Source organism: Melospiza melodia, chromosome 19, assembly GCF_035770615.1.
Source record: "Melospiza melodia melodia isolate bMelMel2 chromosome 19, bMelMel2.pri, whole genome shotgun sequence".
Lineage (NCBI taxonomy): Eukaryota > Metazoa > Chordata > Aves > Passeriformes > Passerellidae > Melospiza > Melospiza melodia.
The window spans coordinates 373,882-399,379 of record NC_086212.1 but is presented as its reverse complement, the minus strand read 5'-3'; the positions used below and the strand labels follow the sequence as shown (position 1 = coordinate 399,379).

Sequence of the window (25,498 nt, the reverse complement as noted above, 5' to 3'; positions counted from 1 at the left end):
TCGCTGGGGGCGAAATAGGTTTATTGCAAAGCCCACGATGCCAGCCAGGCAGGAACCCCCTGAAGGACCAGCGAATGACCCAGAACAAAAGGTGCATGAGGGTTATAAAGGGAAGGGGGTGGATCCGGGAGGGGTTTACAAAAGACCAATAGGGGGAGAAGAGGGGATGAGCTTAACACAAATGACACAGTGGAGAGCCCAATAGGTACAAGGTATGGGAGGGACCCCGGGACCACAGCCAAACACAACCCCCAAAGAGGAGAAGCTTCTGGAATACTAGGTGGAGTGGGGGGGTGATTGACTTGGCTCGGGGAGGAGAAAAAGCATACATGTAAGGGAAAAAGGGGAGGAGGAATTATACAACCTAAAAGATTGACGATATAACTGGCAGGGCTGTGGCGGGAAAACTGAGGAGGGCAGAACCATTTTACACAAAATGGGGGGGAGCAGATACATAAAATGGGGGAGGAATTAAATGAACTTAATGAACACACTACAACACAAAGGAATAAGGAAGAGTTGATGGTATAGTTTAACCAATAGATTGCTTGGCTTACAGAATATTCATAAGCTTATTATTTGCTGTATAAGTGTCTGATGCTCTCTTCAATAAACGGAACTTGCTTATCGCTCATATTGAGTGTCTGAGTTTCCCCTCACCGACAAACGGCTCATCCCCGACAAAGGCCTCATTCTGCAACACTGTGCCACCTCCTTGTGCCTCCCTGCTCACTCTCCCGCTGGGCTGCACAAGCTGCTTGGCCCATCGGCTGTGGTGTTACATTTTAGTTAAATGGTATGCTCTGTCTCGCCCCTCGAAAATGTACGGTTTATTCCAAGCCGGTGATCCTCCCCTGCAGTATCATGCATCTGTAAACCCATTGGCCCAAGTCTTATTCCGTGCTAACTTTGAATCTCCCTGTTAAGCTGTGTGGGAGAGACCACAGATGCTCTCTTGGCCCTTTTCTCCCTAGGCTCTCCCTCTCTCCCTCTTCCCCCCTTCACCCTCAGGAACCATGCTGCTCCCGGGGGTGGGACCCCCAATAAACCCTCATCTAATCAGCACCCTCAGAAGCCGTGTGGAGTCTCCTTGCCTGCCTGCTGCTACCAGTGAACACACAGTTTAGGGGGGCCCCCAGGGACTCCCGGGGACCTTCAAACCAACTGCTACAATCTGGCTTTGCTGTGGTTGACGTTTGTGCTGCACAATGTAATATTCTAGGTTCTTGGCAAGAACTGAGTTTATTGTTTAGCCCCCGGCAGAACCTGTAACTCCTCAAGTTAATCCTATAGTCTGATGTTTTTTGACAAACTAGCCTTGACAAACTAATTGAATCCCCATTTCTGTGAGTAACTTGGAAAGCAGGAACCACAGTCAGGTCTCAAGACATAAAGAAAGATGGGCATTTGTGAGATCACTTTCACCATTTCTGACCAGTGCAGAGACATTTCTGGGGGTAATTCTTCCTGGCCTTGTTGTCTCTGGGATGACCATTCAGACACCTATCTGAAATCCCACCAGGGTGTTTTGCCTACAACTGAAATTTATGCACTTTGTTATTTCTTCCTGTATCCTTTCAATAAAATAAAACAAATTTCATTGTTTAAAATTCAATCCCTTTTGCTCTTGGGTATTGTCTTGACCTCTGTCTGCATACTTACTTATACACCTCCTTACTTATACATAATGAAAACAGAAATCCTATCATGAGCACTAGAAGTGGGTTATAACTCTTAATCTGTTATCCTCTCTCATACAGTCAAGGGTTTCAGGACCAGCCACGTTCCTGCTGAACTCAGTGGGAACAGCAGCAAATTCTTTGCGCTACCACATAACTGAAGGGGGAAGCGAAGTTTCCAAATCTGTTATTGCCAGCATTGCAATGCTCAGTGTCCCCCTGTGCTGCGCTGACTGTGACAGGCAAGCTGGGTTCCTCTCAGCAAAGAGGTATTCAGCTTTCGGCAAACCCCTTTGGAGGCTGTTCTTTGTTAGTTTTTTAAACATCTTGGAGATCTACTAAGCAGATCAACTCAACCAACAGGTTCTTATATTTTAATTTGAGTGCTGTGCACTCAGGCTGGGTGCTGGCAGTTTGAACTTGTGCATCTCTGTCCATCTCTGTACCTCTGAGGCTGCTCATTGTGAACAGCTGCTGTTAGAGGAGAGAGAAAACACTTGGGATTGCACCAGAGCAGTGTCTCAGGGGACCACCCCATGCAACCTGCAGGTAGTCCCTCAGAACAGCACATCTGCAGGAGGTCATGGTCAGCCCTGCCATGGTGGAGCTGTCTCATGGGTAGCCCAGACTGTTGAGCAGCTCACAGGGATGAGGCAAGTCTGAGGTCAACTTGGAAAGTCAGTCTGCAGGCTGGGATCAGCATAAGGCCAGTGATGGTGACCAGGAACAGCCCCAGCCCATTACAGGTCTGTAGTAACAAGGCAGAGCTGAGGTTAGGTCAGGCAGGCAGGCTCCAGGTCAGGGTCAGAGGCTCAGGGCTGGGCATGGCCATGGGCATGGGCAATTGATGAGGTGTGCACTGGAGACAAGCACACCTCAACGCAGCTCAGATAGGGCCTGAGGGTCCAGGGCTGTTGCTGCAGGCCCCAAGCTGGTAATAATTGGCATTGACTCCATGATTGCAGAAGGCTGATCAATTGCTTTATTACACTATATTATCCTGTACTATACTCATTAAGAAACTTGTCCCCTTCCAGACAGTCCAATACAGCTTTGACCTAATTGCTCAATCCATCGAAACACCATTACCAGTGTCCAATTAAGAAATCACCCTTTGGTAAACAAATGTCCATAACACATTCCACATGTGCACAACAATAGGTGCAGCAAGTGGAGATAAGAATTGTTTCTCATTTTTTTCTCTGATCTTCTCACAGCCTTCTCCAGGAAAATGCCTGGGAAAGTTCTGTCTGCTGCTCTCTGTGGAGAGAGCTGCTGTCACACAGGGCTGATGTGAACTGGGGCTCCTGGGCAGGGCTGGGGCACAAGCCCTCAGTGAGGCTGGCCTGAGTGCTTGTTAATCCTCTTGGGGCCCTGAGAACAACTTCACAGACAGATGAGATTAAGAGCATGAGCATGGCCAGTTGAAATGAAGCCAAAGTTCTGCCTCCCCCTGGTCCCGATCTTCAGGGATGGTTGACAAAGTCAAATGCCCTTCCTTCACATGCAATTCCTAAGCAAGCAAAATTGGAGTGGCATAGATGCTGGCACTGCTGCTCATATTGACATCTCACTAGGCCTTCTGGAAGGAGAAAGAGATTAATCTAGTTCTAGAACTAGAAGAGAAGCTGAGGACAGGCAGGTTGATACATAGAAGAAGCTCAAATCTCTCCACCACTGCTGTCAAGTCCTTGGGGAGCAAATTTCCCCCTCATGTCAGAGACAGACTAAGATCATTGTGTGCCAAAAAAGCTGGGCTGTCTGGCTGTCACCCAGTCCTTGTCCATGTCTTTAGCAACCTCATGGAGGTCAGTGGGCTGCACTTGGGATCCATGCGAGGAAAGTGAATCTGTTCAAATTTACCTTCTGTAGTTACTGTCAGATTAATTTGATCGTTTATAACCTATTCAGGATTTTTTCTGCTGCATATGGACATGGTCTACGCCACCTTCACATTTTGAAGGGTATTTTATCTTTAATTTAATATTTCCATAACCTTTTTTTTTGGTGCTTTGTAGCCATAGCTTTTTCTTTGTGGTAATACAAGTGTTCTGAATAATTTTAGAATCTCCATGCTTCTTACAACCATGTTATCCTTTCCATTTATTCATTTTTTAATAACTTCTTGAGGCAGGAATTTCTTTGTTGACGTTGTTTTTTCAATGTCACCAGATAGAGAACATTATACTCACTGCTATGCATAACTGTTCTAACAACCTCTCACAAAACTCAGCATTAAACCCAGTCGCTTCTTTTATGTTCTCCAACCAGCTGTTCCAAAAATCAAACCTTTGTGATATCTAAATGTAGCAAGCACATGATATGCTGATGTAACATTTACTCACTCAGTGTGGGGGAAATTGGAGACTTTTCATAATGATGTTTTCTGCCTTGGTAGCAACTCTAACCTCCTAAATACATTACTGTCACCACCGCTGGTTTTACTATTGGTTCACTACAATAGTCCTAATTCTCTCCTTTGCCTATTTAGGTCTGAATTTTCCGCATATAGGGGTTCAGCTACATCTTGGAAGATTAAAATGGTTTAGGTACATTGATTCTGAGGTTTCTTCAACATCCAGCATTACTCCTCCACATGCTTATCAGTCAGTTCTTCCTGCATATCCGCAGCCAGCCACTTCAGTGTGCCACCTGTTACCTGCCTTGTACCTGTCTGATAAGGTTGTCCTCGGTCAAAACTGGGTAGTGCAGTTGTTCTGCCTGCTTTTGTGGTTGCTCAGATTTGTTACAGAGCACATTGGTGGCTGTTGCGAAGTTTCTGTGCCTTTTTAGGTCATACTTCATTTGTTCATCTTCCCATTAGTAATTTCCGACTTCTTCAGTTTTGCCAACTTCCAGCCTCATCTTTTAAGTAAGTGAGGGAGTGGCCGTGCACCCCTCACCCTATTCCCTGATCCTGACCAACGGTGCGGGCAGAGGTCAGCGAGCAGCGAACGGCGGGCAGCGGGAAACGAGCGGTGGGCAGCGCGTAGCGCGGACGGGCGGCGCAGGCGGGAAGCAGAACAGACACGGGACAGCGCAGGAACGGGGCTGTATAGGGAATTGAGTGGCGCAGGAAGAAAAGGCCGGTATGCAGTCCCACATGGTCTAGCGGTTAGGATTCCTGGTTTTCACCCAGGCGGCCCGGGTTCGACTCCCGGTGTGGGAAAGCGGGATTTTTTTTAATCGTTTGCGTGCTTGCTTTTTTTGCTCTGCGCGATCCCTCCTACCCCTTGCAGCGCAGGTAACACAAACTCCTGCCCGCAACCCTGGACCTGAGGCGAACGAACTTCTGGCGCGAGTACGGAGCCAGGTTTAGAGTAAGGAACACCGGCGATAAGTCGGCATTATGTCTCAGCACTGCAGAGCCACTCTCTCCTCCGAATCAAGCCATCCCACAAACAAGAAAACCTTTTTTAGGAAGTATGTTACTGAGAGCTTTCCCTCAGCTCCAGAGGTGAATCCAGCCAAATGTGTACCGACCACACCAACAGCCCTGCGGAGCTGAGCGTCGACAGCTGATGGGTCGGGGCATTGCTGTGATACGCCGGGTCTAGCAACAGGGCTGGACACGCCGCTTGTGCAGCTATTTGCTACTCCAGGTCCCTCATTAGCCATCTTCACCCTCTCCGTGAGTACTGCTAGCGTGGGGTTGCATCCTTTCTCCCACACTGCCTGGGCACCAGCCATGGGCAAGGAGTGTGTTAGTGGAGTAGACAAAAAACCCCATGTCTGTGTACCCGTTCCAGAGCCTGGCTCCACAGGCAAACGGTGATAGAGAAAAGCCGTAGGTAAATCCACCAACGTGAGCCTATGCGCATACTTCAGTCACAATCACAGCAAAGTGAGGGAACAAGGAACATGGAGATGGTTATACCAGACCTGGTGGCTGACTGGAAGCCGCGGGGTAGGAGACAAGCAGCCAGAGCAGTGCATGGGAACAAATACCACAAACCGCATTTTGTCTGTAAGACTAGTAATTTTGTTTACAACCAAACGGTATAGAAATTATTAGGTTGGAAAAAACCCTATTATAGTAATGCTTTGTTTTTAATTTTAAACAGATATTTTTTCCTAAATGTTCCAAACTCTACTAGTTGACTACTTCATCTTAGAAAGACTTGGATACTCCGGGCAAGAGCTGCAGGATGATTTTCTGCTATTAACATTTCAGGAACTTAGTTAGAAATGAAATTAAATGAGACAGTAGCCTGGGATTTTCAGATAAAATTATAACTTCAGGAGGCAAAGTTTGTTTAGAATTTCTCTTTATGTTGTTTCAAATTTCTAAAACAACAACAACAACAAAACAACCTAAAATTCCCCAGCAATTTATTTCATGCTGATTGCATCAGGAAACGTACTTAATGCTGTCTGTCCTACCTTGAACAATTGCCTCAAACTGTATTATTAAATTTAAATACAAATGAACGATTCTGTGAGCTCTGAGGGAAACAAAGCATTGTTAATGAGACAGCATCGAGCACTGTTAAAAAGGGGCTTTTTCACAAAACACTACTTCCCTTCTGAGTTAAGCTTCAAGGCTCCAACAATCTGCAGTGGCTTGGGCCAAAAGCTGCACCTGAAGAGCAGGTCACTGACAGATGGTTTTACTTGGAATTGAAGTGGCTAAAAAATTCTGCAAGACACTGCTAGCCCATGAAGGGAGGTGTAGTTTCTGGCAGAAGAGTATGGCCGAAGGCGGGCATTGTTAATCTGATTGAACCACATCAAGTCCTCAGCCAAAAGGACGAAGATCAGACCACAGGCCTGATTTAATCATCGCGTCAGAACAATTTCTGGTGAAGGAACACAATAACTTCACCCTCCTGTCCACTCCATAACCTAATCCACTTTAGGTTGCTGGAAACCAAGAGTCTATGAAAGGCCTCGGCATGGGGCTCAAGAATGTCCTTGAAGGATCTGGGACACGGCTCCTCCAGAGCCCGGGAAGGAACGGGTGCTCCGACCGCACCGGACCGCCACAAGGCCGGAGGCACCCGCACCGCGAGACCGCCGCGGCCCCGGCCCCTCCCGGCGGGCGGGCGGGCGAGCCCTCGCGAGAGCACAAAGGCGCGTGACAAGGCCACAAGGCTACCCAAATCTCGCGAGCATTTGAGCCACTGCTTCCGGGCTCAATATCTCGCGAGAGGCGGCGAGCCCGGGCGTGTAAGGGCTTGTTTGGCCGTGCGTCTCGCGAGAGGCCCCTGCGCGGTGCGCTGGGCGCCCCCGTGCCGTGCGCGGAGCCGAGAGCGGCCGGACGCCATTTCGGGAGCAGCTGCGGAGCCATAGACGGGGCCAGACCGGCACCGGGATCGACTCACGGCCGCGCCGCCCCTCGCCGCCCGCTCCCCGGGGCTGCCTGAGCGCCGCCGTCCATTTAATATTCAGACGCCTGGAGAAGGTGCTCAAGCCCTCGGGCCCGTTCCCGACCGCCAGGGTAGTAACGCCGGAGCCGCTACTGCCGGACCTCGGGGCCCTAGCGAGGATCGCGCTGCCCGCGGCGCAGGTAACTCGGGTGGGCCCCGGGCACCGCCGCCGGGCGAGCGGCGGCCTGCTCCACGGGGTGCTGCGGCCTGGGCGTCTGCGCCCCTCCCGCTGCCATGGCCGCCTCGGTCCTGCCCGCGGTGCCGCTTTGCGCCTCACCAGGGCTAGCGCGGCCGGCGGTCCCCGCCCTGCGGCCAGGCCCTGTGCGGTTTGGTTGTTCCCGTGGCCACGTCGCGGGGAGGCCCCGCTGCCCCCGGCGTCGTGCTGCCCCGCCCCGGCTCCCCCCGCTCCGGCTCCCCCTCTCTTCTCGTGATGGCGCTGTGCGGAGGGACCGGGCGTGAGCAGCTTGGGGCCGTTCGCGCAGGGAGACGGGGCGGAGGTGGGGGAGCAGCGGCCGCCGCGGGCGGGGAGTGAAGGCTTTGGGAAGAAGCGACGTGGGAGGGCGGCCGCGGCGGGGCAGGCAGCGCGGGGCATCGCTGTTTCTGGGAAAACCGAATTCGGTCCGCTCGATCCTGTCAGGAGTATGTGGGAATTGAGGGAATTGGGAATTGCAGGCTGTGGACCTGCCCGCAGATGTATGGGTCCTGCTGAGAGGCTGGCTTCCCTTCTGAGGCGTCGGAGCCCTCCCTAAAGTTTCCTGATGTTCTTCCCGGACACTACATGAAAAACGTGTCGAATTGTCATTCGTTGGGTTTCTAAAACAAATAATTTTGAGAACGGGACCCTTTTAAATTGCTTTTATGTGGTATAGTTTAGCAGTAAGAGAGTGATTTCTTTCCAAATAGTGACTAGTTCCGTTGCAATAAATTTCATGTCCCTTTACGCTTTCTGTAGATCCACAAAGTTTCAAGTGTAGTTCATTTTTTTAAGTTTTGATGTTTTGGTATGTGTTTTTGTTGTTTTTCGTGTGCTTGTTTAGGTGGTTTTGGTTCCTTTTCCCCCTTTACGAACAAGTTAGCCGTACTTAGCTTTTTTGAGAAAGCTGAAAGGCTTTTAGGAAAATTATTTGGAGCGTTGTTGTTTAATGAAAGATACTTAAGAATCTGTCAGGATTTTCTAGTAATTTGAAATTATTAAGGGTTTTCGTTTGCGTTTTTTAAAAAAATACTTCCAACTTTGTATGAAGCATGATTATATGCATTACATGTATGCATCGCAGGGCTGATAGCAGGACTGGTACACGTAGAGAGAAGGAATTCTGATAACATGGTATTGTCCCAGTGGAAGTGTTTTGTAAAGAGTACAAAGGGTACAGATTACTGGGGTGAGGCCAAAGGTCCGTGCAGCTCAGGAGATTGAATGCTGGTGGCCGGCAGTAAAAGCCAAAAGCAGAATGAACAGCACAGTCACACACTGACAGTTCTCTCTCTGTGCGCTTAGTTGTCACTTAGTTGTAGTTCAGGGTCACGAGGCGTGCCTTTGTTTAATGAAAATCTTTTTCTTTAAACTTTTTTGGTTTGGTTTGGTTTTTTTTTTTTTAAACATTGCATGTGCTTCTTTTTCTTTGTTAGGATCCACAGTGCCCTTCAACAGTGAATTCAATGGTTAAATGCTTTGTGTATAAGGACCATTGTTTTGAATCCACTGGATGATAGTTCATTCACTTATTATTTGGGGGAATGCAGTAATAGTCATTCTCTCTGCAATTTTCCATGCTTTTCAGGATTTGGTGGTCCCTATTATGGCCACCCCTCTTCAGGATGAAGAATTCTTCCCCAAGTGTAGCTCGATATGTTGGCTAAGTTACACGTCTGGAAATGTAATTTTGGGTGGGAATTGTCACCAGGGGGAATTTTTTTGTAGAAATCTGGGTTTGCCTTTTCCATGCCTTTAGTCATACTGATGTACTATTTGTACTACATACTGGTAGAACAGCTGTGAATTAAATCATGTGCATGTATGTAGATGGCTTGAAAAGCTGACTATAAATACTGTAGTAAAAAGTAAAATTGAGCTCTTACACTTGAAGGACAGTCATATCTGTAAGCGATAGCACTGTAGCCCAACAGTAATAATTTGAAAATGAGGTTAGTATGCCTCAATTAAGTATTGAATGTGAACTTCCAGTGTTGTGATCCTGCCTGAGGATGGTGTTTTATTCTGGAATGTATCCCTGGGCCAGGGTCAGGTGTGCTGCAGCTCTGGCAAAGCATTCTCAATTATGACGTTATAAGTGACTGGTGTAAAGGATCTTGATGTGTTGGAGCATTTTTGTTATTCTGCTGAAGTCTCAGGACAGCACAGTTCTGCTGCCTGTAGACAAGGTGCAAGAACTAATCTGAATAATTAAAAATCCATTTTATGGTGCACACACAAACCTTCAGTGTTGGGCTGTCAGACTCTGATCTAGAGGACTGGCCATTCTGGAGCTTAAGAAAGAAAAAGAAGAGAAACTTCCACTAAGAGATTTGAGGAAGTTGAATATCTAAGTTTAACGCCAAGAGTCTTGAGAGGTGCTTAATAGCATACCTGCATAGGGAGAGGAAATCAAGTGTCAAAGTGATTCAGAGTATAGTGAACATAAAATTATATTGAAGGGTTGAAATTAGACGTAAGAGGAGCAGCTAAACCCAAAATGTCTATGGTGTCAAGTGTTACCTGGTGTGATGGATGTTTTTGTTTTGAGATGTGAAATTCTAGACTGGATGGAATTTCAGGGCTTCAGCAATCTGCAGTGGCTTGGGCCAAAAGCTGCACCTGAAGAGCAGGTCATTGACAGATTGTTTTACTTGGAATTGAAGTGGCTAAAAAATTCTGCAAGACACTGCTAGCCCATGAAGGGAGGTGTAGTTTCTGGCAGAAGAGCACGGCCGAAGGCGGGCATTGTTAATCTGATTGAACCACATCGAGCCCTCAGCCAAAAGGATGAAGATCAGACCACAGGCCTGATTTAATCATCGCGTCAGAACAATTTCTGGTGAAGGAACACAATAACTTCACCCTCCTGTCCACTCCATAACCTAATCCACTTTAGGTTGCTGGAAACCAAGAGTCTAAGTGTCAAAGTGATTCAGAGTATAGTGAACATAAAATTATATTAAGGGGTTGAAAATAGAAATAAGAGGAGCAGCTAAACCCAAAATGTCTATGGTGTCAAGTGTTACCTGGTGTGGTGACTTTTTGTATGCTTTACTAGCTCCTAGTACTGGAATCATAACTGTTTTCCTATGACCCTTGTAATGGATTAAGCTGCATTTCTTAAAGCACCATGGTGTCCCCATGCTGAGATTGCTAAATGATGGTGGCAAAGGCTAGGAGCTGTGAACAGGTTTGCCTGATTGTTCATTGTCCTTTGCTGAAGCTCTAGCACTTCTCAAGATGGCCACCAGAGCTGTGTTTGTGTCATAAATATGCTGTGCTCTTTGTTTTGAAAGAAATTCATGGAATGCTTCTGGATTTCCTCTGGCTAATGGTGTTCAGTCACATTTTGTTGTTTGCAGCTGTAATTATTTCGGACACATTCGTTACTATCTCATTGGGCAAAACTTCATTCCAGTTTTTGTTGGAAATACCTTCTGAATTTTTAAATGTTTAGTGAATTCGAGCCAGTGCAGTGATGACCTCATAAACAAAAGCTTTTGGAATATAAAGCACAAGGGTGTTTTCCAACTCAGATGAAAGTTGTTTCTTCTTTCAGGTGTCCTGAAAAATGGCTGATGATATTGATATTGAAGCAATGCTTGAAGCTCCTTACAAGAAGGTGAGAAAAAATATGCCAATGAGGTCCTGTTTACCTTAATTTAGCATTATTCTTGAAACTACTGCTGAACTGTAAACTAACATCCCTGGAGCCCTCATGATTTATCTTATTGGACATACATTACATGTAACTTTCAAGTTAATATATACTGTTAATGTAATTATATTGTGCAGTAGTTTCACTTCAGCGTGATGAATAAATGCCCATCTATCTCTCTTTGTAGACTTGCCTAACGATATCTCACCTCTACTCCCATGAATTCACCTTTGATTCCAGTGTGAACTGTCAATCATAAGGTAGTAATTGAGTGACGTATCGCTGTACTGTGGTCCCCTAGGTTTAAAAAAAAAAAAAACAGCCACCAAACACAATCAAAACAAAACAAAAGAAATCCACCCAAAAACCAACTAAACAAAACCAAAATCAAACAAACCCCAGAAACCAAAATCCTAAAACCTTTCCTCTAAAATTGTGAATTCTAGTTTGGTATAGCAACAAGGTGAATGCAGTGGTTTGGGAAAACAGCGGGGCTCCAAGAATAACCTTTTCACCAGTCCCATGGCAAGTAAATATTTGAACAATCTGCTCAGTGCGAGAAGAGTGGGACTTGCTTTTAATGCAGAAGGCTGCTGGCGGGTAATCTTTCAACAGGGCAGATGAAAATCAATTGCTGAGTGAATGAATTTACAGAAATTCTTGGATCCCTGAATAGAATGTTCTTAGCAAGTAAAAGACAGTATCACAGTCTGCGGTATCATTCTAAAAGAAGCTCTTGTGTTCTTCTGTCCTAGTTGTTTAATTAGGAAATGTCAATTTTTCTGTAAAATTTTTATCAATTAGCTTAATGATGTCCTTCACTTAAACCAGCAGCAAATGAATACTGTCTTTTTTTGTTTTCCACCAGACGGTGGTGAAGTGTTAACAGACTGCATGCTTTAGCTACTGATTTTGGAAGAAATGTATATAAGTTTAAATCGCCTAGGAATTGTACTTTTGATGTAACCAATGTGATTAAACTGTAAAGCCAGTATATAAGTTATATAGCAGCTGTTGTCAGTCTGTTCTGCAGTGTTTATTACAACCATGTCATGAATTTTTGGATGAGCATTTGTAAGTTTTAAGTGGTATATTTAGTTAATGTAATATTTAGCAGTTACATTTACATCTTGAAGAGAAATTTGTGAACTGTTGTGTTAAAATTCTTATGTCCTGGCTTAACATGGATATTTTCCATGTAAACAGGTATGGAAATAGGGGATGTTTAGGCTGCACTGGTGGATTATTGATGGCTTTCTTGGGACTCGACGTTACTAAAGCAGTGTGAATCCCTGTTTGCTTCAGGGCGAGATGTGTGACAGAGGTGACATCAAGCTCTTACAACCCTTCAACGAAAATGAGTGAAGATCTCGGGAATGGCATCGGTCACAGGAAATCGATAGTGGCTGGCTGCTAGTGTAGCCACGGGGCTTAGGCAGAGATATAGCCTTGGTACTAATCAGAGGGGCTCGCAAACACCTCAGACTTCCTCTTAAATTTTATAGAAATAACATTTAGTCACTTGAGTGCTGAATTCTACAGGATAACTTGCTCTCTAAACCATGTATGGAAGTATCTACAATTTAATACACACTTTTAAATGATGTAAGTCTTGTATTTTGTAATTGTATGACTTAAATTTAAGCAGCAAAGTGGTTAAACATGCCTACCTAAATTTTCTAAAGCTTTCCACATTAAACTGTAAACAAGTAATTTAGTATTAAAATTTTTGTTTTTTATTTTCTTATTCCTATTCCCATTACCCTTTGACCACTTGAAATATTTCCACTTCGTCCTCACGATGTTCTTCTATCAACCCTGCTTAGGATGAGAACAAATTGAGCAGTGCCAATGGCCATGAAGAACGCAGCAAGAAGTAAGTATTTCCTCAGTTCTCTGCATTTAGGTAGAGGCTGCTGGTTTTTGTGGACTTGTGAATCCGTGTCAGTGGTGTTTGAGGAAATAGTTTGCCAAAGCTTGGAATTTGCAGTTGCAGCAATTTGGAAATTTTATTTTGTTTACAAATGTAGTTAATACCCTTTGCAACTGATGTAATGTAAATTGCAGAAACATTCACCTAGCATCAGATAAAAATGCAGACTTAGTATGTTCAGCATATTTAAATTACTTTTGTTAATTTACCTATGCAATGGATTTTGCATTTTAAAACTTATTTATTGTAGAATTGTGGTTTGGAGCAGTGGAAAGCTGTTAAAGATACCAGTGATTTCTTGAAAAGGTTTAGGGTGTTGAATCATCCTGCTCTGTTCTCTGCGTCCCTGCCCTTTGAAGATGTCTAAATTTATAATACAAGTTTTTTAAAAAACAAGAGTACAAGCACACCTTGCTCAGCAAGCGTAATTCCAGCATGTGAACACCTGGATGTGATACCCAAAAGATGTGTAGTCTGTAAAATAAATTCCTTACCTTATAAGCATCATTTGGTGAAGAGGTTATTGATGTAAAGAGAAAAATTACAAAGTTGATAGTTGACAAAACAGTAAAAAGTTAGCTGTGTATTACAGAAATGCACTGAAGTCAGCATGTATGCTGCTGTCACCTTCTGAAATCATACAGATTACATGCTTGTACTTGTGTTCTAAATAATATGAGTGAGAGTAGCAAGTAGGAAGCAAAACTCTTAAGCAGCATGTAAAAGACAATTGGCAGGGAGTATTAAGAGGAAACAACCCCAGAGTTGCCTTTCTTTCTGTTTTTGTTGCATTTTGTTTTACTTTGCTATATGATTTATTTTTAAAATCACGAAGTATGTTTGAACACCAGATGAAGTACTGCAATTGCTGGGTACTAGGTCTAACATAGGAAATGGGTTTTTAGTCCTTTTACTCCTCTGAAAGCACTCTCTAGCAATTAAAAAATTTAAAAGAAAAATGTGCTGTTGCCGATTTCATGTGGCTCATGAAAGGAGATTGCTGACATGCTTAGCCACCCATTTACAGTAAAAAGTACAAATACCATCAGGTACAAGCTTTTCCCATCAGTGTCTGTAACAGAGGGAATGTGGGGTAAATAACACTGAACTGTATGTGTATCTGAAGTTGCACTTTTCTTTGTCAGGAGAAAAAAGAGCAAGAGTCGAAGTCGAAGCCATGACAGAAAGAGGAGCAGAAGTAAGGAACGCAAACGGAGCCGAGATCGGGAACGGAAAAAGAGCAGAAGCCGGGAAAGGAAACGGAGCAGAAGCAAAGAACGCAGACGCAGCCGGTCTAGGAGCAGAGACCGCAGATTCAGAGGCCGCTACAGAAGTCCCTAGTAGGTTACTTGTTCAGAGTTGCATGTGTGCTGCTTCACTGTTACAATGTGGAAGGTTGAAGTTTCACTCTCTGCTTTCTAAATTGGTCAATAATTATAATTGAAAAGAAAGTGAGAGGTGAAGTTTAAAGAATGTCAGTAAATACAGAGTGAAAATGAGGATAGTAATATTCCTCTTCTAGTTTTCATTCTTAGCCAAGACAGAGATGGGAAAGCAAATGAAAGAATGTGTACAGCTGAGTGGAAAACTAAGTTTATCACAAAATCAATATAACAACCAAATTCTCTCCATGCCCTAACTATTTAAAGTATATGAACTTGATGGCTTAACTGCCAAAAAATTAATAGTAGTATGTTTATTTGGTTCCAGGCTCGTATCCTTTTTTTTGGGTATTACTAAAGATTTTTGCTGTCTTGCTGTTCTTGAACATTAACTCCATAAATGGATATTCACACAAACATATTCCATGTTTATGCATCCAAACTGGGAGCATCTTGTCTTAGTAATGCCTGTGTGTTGCAAATTTGCCCTGCTTTTTTCTCAGACTTGTTTAGAGGCTGACAATTCCTCTCAGATATTTAGCTTGATAGAACTTCAGCAGTAGGTGGTTCCAGACATTTGTAAATCAATTCTCAAAAGATGTTTTTTCAACAGTATTGTTTCTGATGGTTTGTACTGTGGCTCTCCCCTATGCTTCCCATTGCCTCTTTCTGCAGAAACTCAGTGAGAACTGGGCTGTATGCTTGACTGTCATTGATTACCTGAGGCTGCTGTTTGTCTCTGTTGTTGTGCAGGTCTCATCTCAACTGTTGTCAAATTTTGGAATGAAAGATGATGTTAAAAGAAGGCATTTGAAAAGAATGTATTTTTTTAATCATGACATATAATGCCATCCATGATAGAGAAATCTCTTCAAGATGTTTGAGCAGACAGTGTTTACCTTCTGACAAATTGTAGGCTTGTCCAGTTTTATGAGCATGAATGTTTTTCTTCGGGCTTTTTGTACTCTTGGACTACAAACAAAAACTTCCTGAGGTCTCAGGGTCTCACTCTGTGCCAAGTCATCTGGATGTTGGCATTTTCGTCATGAAAACCTGCTGCAGTTCCTGGGTCCTCTAGGGTGCAATGGCGTCCTGTGCATCATCAGCCCTGTGTATGTGGGGATCATAATATATCAGCCCTGCTTTTCCTTTGTCTTGAGTATCAGAGCCTCTGTACACAGCTCTGGACTTCAGCTGTAAAGATTTCAGCAGTGCAGAGTAGTTTTCCCACAACTCTGTTGCGTGTGTAAGATGACAGTAGCTGGTTGGGTTATGCCAGTACCACTGTTGTGGCTCAAAGTACAGAGGACCTTGATCAAAAACTTCAGCCTTCTGTATATGGAGCCTGCTGGCATCCTTCCCTCCAGTGCAGTGTTGTGTGGAGAGGATGTCCTTTGTTTCATCTTGTGGTTGCTTGGGAGCTCTTGGGAGTTGCTGCGTTCTTCCAGCTGTGTTGGAGGGTTTTGTTCTTTGTTTTTCTTGTTGTCACTGGGTGAGGAGGTTTTTCACCTGGAGAAATTTGGGAGTTCCAGTATTCTGGTCTTCCAAAATAATTTCTGCAATTAGAGGTTGAAAGTATTGTTCTACAATAACCCATGCCTGTTTTAATGCTCTGAGATATGTTATGCCAGAAAGGTAAGTAGTTGCAAGGGGTCTTTTTTGCTATCCTGACACTCTCTCGTAGCTGTTCTGGGTGATTGCTCTGGTGTTGAGATACAGGGAGCAAGAAGCAGGGATAATGTACTATGCTCTGAGGGTACATAGTTGTGCTGTTCATTTGATAGTTTGTTCACTGCTTCAGTTGCCAAATCATTGCTTTCACTTAACCAAGTAGAATTCTAGTGTGTTTAGATGGTTTTGTGGAATACTGGTATAGGGCAAGCACATGTGTCCCAGAAGGTTTGGTGTTGACTGATGGCAGTCAGCAAGCAGTTGCTGTCATTCAGTTGCAGAGGATGAACAGTCCTGTTAAAATGATAAACATGCTAATGTGATTCCAGAGTTCTAGTTTTGGCTCTAAATGTGTGAAAGAGAAGGGATTGTGAAGAGTTCCTGTTCAGGGCTCTTAAAACGCAGGCACTCACTTTTAAATCTATGTAACAGATGCTGAATTTCAGAGAGATGAAAACTTTGGTGATAAAGCCCTCCTGCATCACCAGCCACCTTTGGATCTACCTATACTGAGCTTTCATTTGAAGAAGTTGTCTCTGTATGAGTGGCATAAGTTCAGTGTTTCAAAAGTGACTGCCAGAGTACTCTTTCTGGCTGGAGAATTTATTTCTGGAATCTCTCCTTGTGGGGCTGTTACGGTAGTTTTGGGTTGGAGTTAGTGATGACAGGGTTGTGGCTAACTGCAGTATCTAGATCAAATTGCTTAATGGCTTCTATTTTATATTATTTTTTACTCTTCCTCCTCCTTGTGATCTTCCTCATGAGCTTTATAAAGGCTCATTTCGAGCTGATTTTCTGTAAACCAAGATGGTTTTACTGCTGGGAGTAGCTAGGAGGCATCTCAGCAGTAGTGAGGAAAAAAGTTTAGTATAGATAATTCTGAAGGAAAAGGAGAGGAGAGTGCTACAGGGAACCTGAAAACTTTGAGTTTCTCACTTTAGGCTTCAAATATGGTTAAATGTTTTAATTTTAAATTAGGTTAAAATTAGGTGACTGTATTGCATTGCTTAGTGTTCACAGGGTTTTTTATCTCATGTTATTTTCACATATATTGTCCCTTAAGTGTTACATAGCTGTATCATAAGGTCTCTTAGGAGAAGGAACTTGACTGAGTAGTCTTGCTTAGACATCTGTTGGGCAAATCCCAGCTGCTGCTAACATAAAGTAGCAGTCACTTAGACCATCCTGTTTCTATTTTGAAATTACAAATTTAGACAAAGCTGTTAGGAAAACAGGTTTATTACAATGATGACTGAAAGTTCCTTGTGATTCTCCTGGACTCTGTTAGCCAGAGTTTGCCTTGTCCGACATTTTTTTGTTGGAATCTTGAATATGAGTGAGTAGGTAACAGCTGATAATTTGCTAGCTGTCTTCTGACCTGACATTATTGGGCCCTGTGGCATCTCTTAGGTTTTGTGGAAGTGTGTGCTTTGGCTGCACACGGGACTTTGGCTTACAAAGAAGGTGACTCCTAGACATAGAGATTAATGGCTTGTGACATGGTGTTTCCGTACAGGTTAGCAGGAACTGGGCAACAGTTGTAGAGACAGTAGAAGCAATGTAGAAACTTTACTTGAGATCTAGAGCTTTACAAGCAAGTCTCCTTAGAAAAACACAGGGAGAATACTGTTGAAAAGGGTAAACTGTTGATTTTGAGAAGATAATTTGGGCTCTCACCTTGCCCTAGGTAGTTTTCTGCTTGGTGTGTTCCAGTGGTCTGGGGTTTCTTAATGTTGGTCTCATGGAGTTCTGTAAATAAGATAGTACTAGTCAAGAAAAAAAAATGGAGATTTTTGGAGTTGTGATGGATTGTGGGTTTTTCCTCCTCCCTCCACCCCCACCCCCGCCTTGTGCATGCATTTGAAAACTGTTACTTCTCAGTTGTTTGTGTTTTGGTTTTGTTATTCATTAGATTTAGATGAGTACTTAAAATATTTCTTTCACCTTTTCCTTGAAAACTCGTGCTCTTAACTATTTATTATTGTTTAGTTTGGTCTTCATGTTAGTGTTCTGGAGTCACTGTAATTGGTTTGTCTGTCTGCATTTGAATTAAAATAGAGAGCACCATGTTTTACATCTGATGTGAAAATGCAAGGTAGTCCCATGTCTGATAAGAAGGTAGCCTCTGAAATTAGTACCAGTATTTCCAGATGCAGCTTTTGGTAGTTGTTCCATAGATACTGAAGAACCTGAATGGACACTCCTGGCAATAATTTGTCTGGACTTGAGCAGGAAAGGGAGTAATTTCTCCTAGGCAAAAAAAAAAAAAGTCTGGTTTTGATCAATTGTGATCTCATCTCAACATGTGTCTGTGTTTTATGTCTTATTTTCTCTCAGTAAGTAGTTATCTTCTCTTCATGAGTAGTTTCTAAATGGTCTTTTTTCTTTATTTTTTTTCCAGTGTTGTACAGGGCCATATTTCCCTTGCTTTAACCTGGCCAGCACGGTTTTGGATCTTGGCCCACTACTTCCACCTGTGTCATGACATGCTTAAAAAAATGGGCATCCTCCTCCTTGTGGCGGATGCTGAGTTTAGCTATAAGCATTACTGCTCCACTGAGGAGCAAGAAGACATTTTTCAGACAAATTGCGTGACCAAATGGATTTAGTGAAAGACTACTTAATGTCTTCAGCCTGCCGTGTCTTTCAGGGTGTTTTACATCAATTTGTAGCAACAGCAGAAAGAATCAGTTGTGTACAGATGGAAAGCCAAAGCCCAGTGCACAGCGTTCAGTCTGTGCAGTGCCTCTGCGCTTGGTGGAGATACAGGAAGAATGTTAACAGGTGTTGTTCTTTGCCTTTTGAACAACTCTCTACCAGGAGATCAAATTCAGGGAGAGCACAATAGGATAAATCTTACTGCTCTTGTCTCAGTCTCTTCATGGGTGCCCCATTAACTAGCAAGAGGACTGTCCTGAACGTGGAAGCGAAGGGCAGATTACAGTTTCTTCTAAGAGACTCTGTGTGAAGCCTGGGGAATTAAATTAGATTCAGTCAAGAGATTGGATTCCTTTTGTGGTTACATGTCTGTTTACAGCTGACTGCTGGGTTCACTGTTTCTGTGGTTTGATGGCCATGAGGAATTTTAAGGAAGCTTCATTTATATATTTGCAGCACTTCAGTGGTTAGAGCCAAGGCACCATTAGTGAATGTGTCCCTTGCAGGTGTCTGCATGGAGCCACTTTTGGTTTGCTCTTGCAGCTTAAATTTCTTGGAACTTTTTGATTTTAAAATGTTACACTTGAGCAAGTAATCCTGCCAGTACCACTTGGCATACAGCTCTGAAGCTGAGTTCCAGGCCATGAATGTTATGCTTTGCAGTCGTCAGTATGTAGAACTTGCATGTGGACAAAAAGACAGGTGAAAATAGTTATAACAGTAACTGTAGCTCAGAATAGTTTGCATATACAAATGTGCTATGGCTGACTGTCTCATGAAGAGTCCTGCATATTCTGGGATTTTGTGGTGTAGATGAAAGTGGGAGGGGATCATATTCTGTGCCTTATGGTCTGAAGTGCTGCATGTATTGGTAACCAACTGATTATCTGATGCATGCTGTGAGTGCTGCTAATGGAAATGCTGACAAGTTCAGAGGCAAGGGTGGGTGAGCACTTGGAGTGTAATGTGAGTACAGACAGGAAATTTTGAATTCAAATACTCAGGTCTTTTGTCTTTTCTTCTGCCATAGTTCTGGTCCAAAATTCAACAGTGCCATCAGAGGGAAGATTGGTCTGCCTCACAGCATCAAATTAAGGTTTTTGACTTTTCTCTGTTTTTCATTGCATCATTAATAGATTTTGTTTAGAACCAGGAGTGGTATATTGAAAAGTTTTCTTCTAATCTTGTTGATCTTTCTTTTTAGCAGACGCCGCTCTAGAAGCAAAAGTCCTTTCAGAAAAGACAAAAGCCCTGTTAGGTATGACTTTTTACCTATGTTTGGATTTGTTTGTTTTTGTCTAGTTGGAGTTGGAAAAGTGATGATGAAATAATGAATGACTACTTGCTCTCCAGCACTCATAAGTGATGCTGGAATTCATTGAGAAAGCTAGTGAGAAAAGAATATTGATAGTATGTTGCTTTCTCCCCATGTCATAAAAGGTTGTAAATAATGTCAGTTTGCAAAACAAGTCTTGATTAGTTTGTGTTTTTGTATTTTCAATCTTCTCCCCATTAGTTATGATTTAAATTAGTTTTTCTGCTGAATCATAGTTAATAATCTAGAGTATGAAATGGGAAAGTACAAATGCTTCTTTTTGCTGTCCAGTATTTATTAGTGTTATTTGTTGAGAGGCTATATGCCTCTGCAGTCCAGAAGCTGCTTATTCATTCTTAGTCTTCTCATTTAAGGGAATAGGATTTAGATAGCTGCTAATGAGATTATTCTCTTACGTTAATGCAGTCAAATTTCACCAATCTCATTTTGTTTTTCAATGACTGGCAAACTCTTACTAAGATAATGATGTTTAAATTTTTATTGTGTTTTCTAAGTGATTAGTATCTATGTGGTTAATTTAATAAAAATACATACTACATCGATGGATACTCAATCCAGGATACACCATGCTACTTCTTATGTACTTTGTACTTGAGTACAAGTCAGATTTGTTTAGATTTGAAGCTTCAATATGTTAACAGTGGTGCATCTAATTTCAGCTAATAAATAAAATTATTGTAGTTCTTAATGTGTCAAGGATCAAAGTAATTCTACTGTTCATTCCAGTAATTCAATACTATTCATACTTCTTTATGGGTTAACAAGATGAAACTGTGGAATGAGGACTGCGCGTTCTGTTTACAGGGAGTCAGTCTGGTTTTATGTGGTGGCTGTAGTGACTCCAAAGTGACTGGGTAAATGCAAGATGTGAGTTAGTAAAGCCTAGCCCACACTACTTCTCTGAGAATTTGGATAGCCAGTCTGTGCTAGTTTGCCCCGTTTGCTTTTATATTCTTGTTCTTCCATCTTTTTGATGAAAAGGACATGTAAGCTCCAGTGCTATCTGGTACCAGTTCTGGACAGTAGCAAAATGGTACCTCAGTTTATGGTTTTGCATATAAAATAGAATTTTCCAGTTATATTTGGTGCTCACAGGTGAAATAGGATATTCAGTCATGTTACAATTTGCCATGTTAATATTTGGTATTCCCTTCAGTTCTTTATTCTGCCTTTTTTTAAATACAGCAGACTTTTTTTTTTCCTATCAGACTATGAAGTACTGATTGTTTAGTGTATCATGTGTGGTCCAAAGATGAATTATCTCAATTCAGTTGATTTTTTAGCTGAACTTTACTCTTTCCAGAGAACCTATTGATAATCTTACCCCTGAAGAGAGGGATGCTCGAACAGTGTTCTGCATGCAGTTGGCTGCAAGAATTCGACCAAGAGACCTGGAAGAATTTTTCTCTACAGTAGGGAAGGTAATTGATAGGGAAGTTAAAAAAATTTTGAACTTTGCCACAAGCTGTCCTAGTACAACTTAGTACAGGTTCAGTATTTTTTCAGAATTGTAAGCATGTGACTCTCTGGAGCTTCTTGTGCCTGTGCAAAGAGGGATTAATGATGAACTAATTATTAAAATCTTTGAACACAAAAATGTAGTTTCTCAGTAGCTGCTTGTTCATGTGATGTGAGGCAAAACATGTTGATGCAATTCTGACTCAACTTCATTTTTCATATTTTCTTCTTTTTTTAGATAGGTCAGTCAGTTATAGTGTCATTTGAAAATTCATCTCACTTCTAAGTTGGAAAAACTTCATTTGTTCTATCAGCTGCAAGGTTCTGGTGTAAAGCATTAGAGTGCTGCAAGCTCTGTCACATACAAAACAGCTTTAGTGCTAGCTTGCCACTGGGATATGTTTGTTACAAAAAGTGTATGCTGCTGTAGAGTTAAAGCTGTTGGCTTGGCACATAATTCTCAGTATTAATATGTGTCTGAGAAATAGGCTGCGTTAGGTTTTTTCATCTTTCTCTAAAAGTATTTCCATCTCTGTTGTTGCCTTTCAGGTTCGTGATGTGCGAATGATTTCAGATAGAAATTCCAGACGTTCAAAGGGGATTGCTTATGTTGAATTTGTTGATGTTAGTTCAGTGCCCCTGGCAATAGGACTGACTGGACAGAGAGTCCTGGGTGTACCTATCATAGTACAGGCATCACAGGTAAGGAATTGTAAACCTCATTTTTGTTCATGCAGAGTTATGCTTCTTGTATTTTGATGAGAAACTTTGTTTGAAAATTTGGCTACTACTGAATGTTTGGAAAACTGTAACAAGGATGATTATTTAAGCTAGTAAAATGGATTTTTGTTGCCAGTAGATAACAGGCAAATTAAAGTGATTGAAAGTTGTGTAAAGGTATTAGGAAAATGCTGATCTTAAACAAATAACAGTAAAGAAATTGTTAATAGTGTTACAGAAGTGAAGGCTGTATTGTGTATGCCTTCTAGATAATTTCCTAGGTAGAAGTCAGAATTTTGCATGAAGTTGTTCAATTTGAAGGCTTTTGGAGTCTCTTGTCTCTGTACTTGGTCATGATCTTGGGTTTTGTAGCTCTTAAGTTCAAGTCTGATAGACTGCACATCATGCAACAGCTTCTGTTTGTTTGGTGAATCTTCTAGTTTAGGTCTAATAGGCATTTACTTCTTATTTTAGGGGTTTTTTATTGATTTCTTATTGAAGGTGAATTTTTATTTTCTCCGTAGGCAGAGAAAAACAGAGCAGCAGCAATGGCAAATAATCTGCAGAAGGGCAGTGCTGGTCCTATGAGGCTCTATGTGGGATCATTACACTTCAATATAACTGAAGATATGCTTCGAGGAATCTTCGAGCCATTTGGCAGGGTAAACTTGAATTTGGCATGTTGTGTTAGAGTAGTTTATTTGAAAAACCTAGCTTAGTTGTAGAGCCTTAGCAGCTTCTGGAAATAATTCAGCTTCATACTCACAAAGCACTTGTCAGGCATACTGCTTTTCTTAGTTTGTAAAACAGGGTTTCTCAGCATATGAAGTGCCATGATGAGTGCGTTTCAGTTACGATCTGATCATCTCTGTGTGCTTATGCTGCTAGAATTCTGCATCAAGCCTCTACCCATAGATGAGCTCAAAACCCTTATGTTTGCCTGCTTCTCTCACTATCCAAGTACCTATTTAGCTGTCTGTATACTAATTTTGAAATGAGGAAGGAATGAGAAACTAATTTATAAAAAGTAATAGTTTCATGTTCATGTCTGTGTATTTGACAATTTGACAGGGCTGTTTTCATGTTGTGTTCTGGTATCTCGGAGTTTGTTCCAAAATGTCTGTTAGTAAATAGCTTTTTTCTTATCTGCAGATTGAAAGTATTCAGCTCATGATGGACAGTGAAACTGGACGCTCAAAAGGATATGGATTCATTACGGTATGACTAGAATTGCCAGGTTTCTAAGATGATTTCTGAGTGTAACCTTCCCTTGCAGGAGTATATATCTCTATATGTCAACCTTCCTGTGTATGTTTATGTGGTTATATAGTAGCAATCAAAGCATAATGAACTAAGCACGATCTAAATTTGTTACATATGCATGGGAGGTACTAAAATGCTACTCGATAACTGTATATGTTATTTCAGAAGTGTCATGTTGCAGGATGCAGCAGTGGCTTTTTCTTTGTTTCTGATGGTTGTCTGGGTATTGAGAATGAGCAGTGAATATGTTTAGATGGGAATAGTTTCCTCTGTAGTCAGTGCCAGCAAAAGCAAATGCTGTCTTCTGCAGGCAAAGACACTAGTAAAGACTGGTGTTTTTATAGCTGAAAATAATTTAATTTGAACTTTATAGGGGAAATAATAGGGGCTAAAAATTTTTCAGTTAAAAAAATCTTTCCTCTTTACCCTCAGGTACACAGTTTTGTGAAGTTCAGTTTCTTAACTGACCTGGCAATTTGTCATGAGGAAAATAGTCTCAGCTAGGACCTCTGGCACATGGACACAAATGAAACCAAACTTACTATATAGTTCATACTTGACAGTTTTAACACTGATAAAATGGCTTGTGTGTTTATTTTGATATTTTGCAGCATAAAGCAGAATATCTGTTAGGAATAAACTGTAAATACCAGGGCAGTTGTAAGGTTGCAGAAGAATTAAGTGTCACTCTTGAAAGACAGCCGCAGTCATGACTTCTGTTGATTGCAGTATCTAGATGCTGTAACTTCAACAATATATTTAAATATATAGTACCTAACCATGAGAAAGTAAATACCAAAATATGTGTGTGTTTGATTTAAATGAAAAATTCTGAGCACATGTACATTAGCTTGTTGCTATCTCTTAAATAGTTTCTCCTGTTTGCATAATTGTGGATATTACATACAGTAGAAGCATTGCTGAGTCCTGTAGGCAAGCATTACTGAATTTGTGTTTCTCCAAACTACAGTTCTCAGACTCTGAGTGTGCCAAAAAAGCCCTGGAACAACTCAATGGATTTGAGCTGGCTGGGAGACCAATGAAAGTTGGACATGTAACTGAGCGTACTGATGCTTCCAGTGCTAGCTCATTTTTGGACAGTGATGAGTTGGAACGGACTGGAATTGATTTGGGAACAACTGGTCGGCTTCAGTTGATGGCAAGACTTGCAGAAGGTGTGTGTAATGTTGGATAACAAGTGTGTGAAGAAGTTTGCAGAATTTGAATTAAAACACTCAACAGAACTGTTTGGATAAATGAATGAAATATTTAAATGCATGGTATTTTTTATTTTATGACAAGAGGAATATTTATGATGCTTCTGTTACTGCATTCCTAAATAAATGAAAGGGCTTGCTCCAAGGTGTCTCTGTGTTCTGTTGCAGGTACTGGTTTGCAGATTCCTCCAGCTGCACAGCAGGCTCTGCAGATGAGTGGATCTTTGGCCTTTGGAGCAGTGACAGGTAAGAAATGATGACCTATATATATTTTTTAAAATTACTTTATAAATTTGAGACAGGCGGTACTTAACTATGTTTTTTTGTCTTTTAAAATGAAAATGCATTTTGGTCTTTTAAAATGAGGTATTGCAGCATGTTTTATGCACTGTAAAACACTGCAAAATCATAAGCAAGTAACTAATAATGGTATATCACAATTTGGATGGGTGTGATTCACTTCGCATATTTTTCCAAATTTGCTGGTTTTCACCCCAAACCTTCCTCTCTTCACTATTCTCTGGGCTAGTGGGGATTTGTATGTTCTACTGCAGCCTACGTGTTGACTGCTGAAAATGGCAGGCTCAGAATTGGAAGGGGATTGACCCCTGTAGAAAAATCAGAGCTGTACAAAGGGCAGGAAGGTTATTAGGACTCTGTGGGGGACACATCATAAAGATGGCAGCAGCGTTTTTACAGTGTATGTCCTCGTGAGGAAAGACATTTTATGTCAGGGAATGTGTCTATTGCTTGGATTTGGCTATAGTTGTATGTGTGTTCTGCAGGTGGGTGTGCTGGAATGAGGCTGAGGGATGTGATTGCTGCTGCTTAGTTCATAGCTGGTCTGAAAAACTAACTATTCATGGGGTCTTCAGAACTAGAGCAGGGAGTAACCTCCCTGAATGTAATTTTTTTTTTTTTTTTGCTACTTTTGATTAATACTATGAACAAGGGATAT

General features: G+C 42.1%; 1 protein-coding gene and 1 non-coding gene across 8 annotated transcripts in view; both read left to right on the top strand.

The window, feature by feature from the left end:
• The first annotated feature begins 4,776 nt into the window (after positions 1-4,776).
• TRNAE-UUC (transfer RNA glutamic acid (anticodon UUC)) lies at positions 4,777-4,848 on the top strand. Its single transcript has one exon. It is a non-coding gene; the product is annotated as a tRNA-Glu (tRNA).
• A 2,091-nt stretch (positions 4,849-6,939) lies between these two features.
• The window catches only part of RBM39 (RNA binding motif protein 39), a 28,561-nt gene continuing 10,002 nt past the window's right edge, over positions 6,940-25,498 (top strand). For 3 of the 7 annotated variants that reach the window (XR_010030046.1, XM_063172035.1, XM_063172033.1), the window contains exons 1-12: positions 6,941-7,188; positions 10,804-10,866; positions 12,729-12,778; positions 13,981-14,175; positions 19,577-19,642; positions 19,751-19,804; positions 21,186-21,303; positions 21,890-22,042; positions 22,585-22,722; positions 23,213-23,278; positions 24,294-24,498; positions 24,709-24,786. Coding sequence is in view for 5 of the 7 variants with exons in the window: in XM_063172035.1 (XP_063028105.1) it covers positions 10,816-10,866; positions 12,729-12,778; positions 13,981-14,175; positions 19,577-19,642; positions 19,751-19,804; positions 21,186-21,303; positions 21,890-22,042; positions 22,585-22,722; positions 23,213-23,278; positions 24,294-24,498; positions 24,709-24,786 (1,174 nt within the window). In the remaining 2 variants the exon portion in view is untranslated. Of the gene's footprint in view, positions 7,189-10,803; positions 10,867-12,728; positions 12,779-13,980; positions 14,176-18,289; positions 18,673-19,576; positions 19,643-19,750; positions 19,805-21,185; positions 21,304-21,889; positions 22,043-22,584; positions 22,723-23,212; positions 23,279-24,293; positions 24,499-24,708; positions 24,787-25,498 lie in introns of those variants that run through there. The other 4 variants (XR_010030045.1, XM_063172034.1, XM_063172037.1 and 1 more) reach the window with 4 other exon arrangements.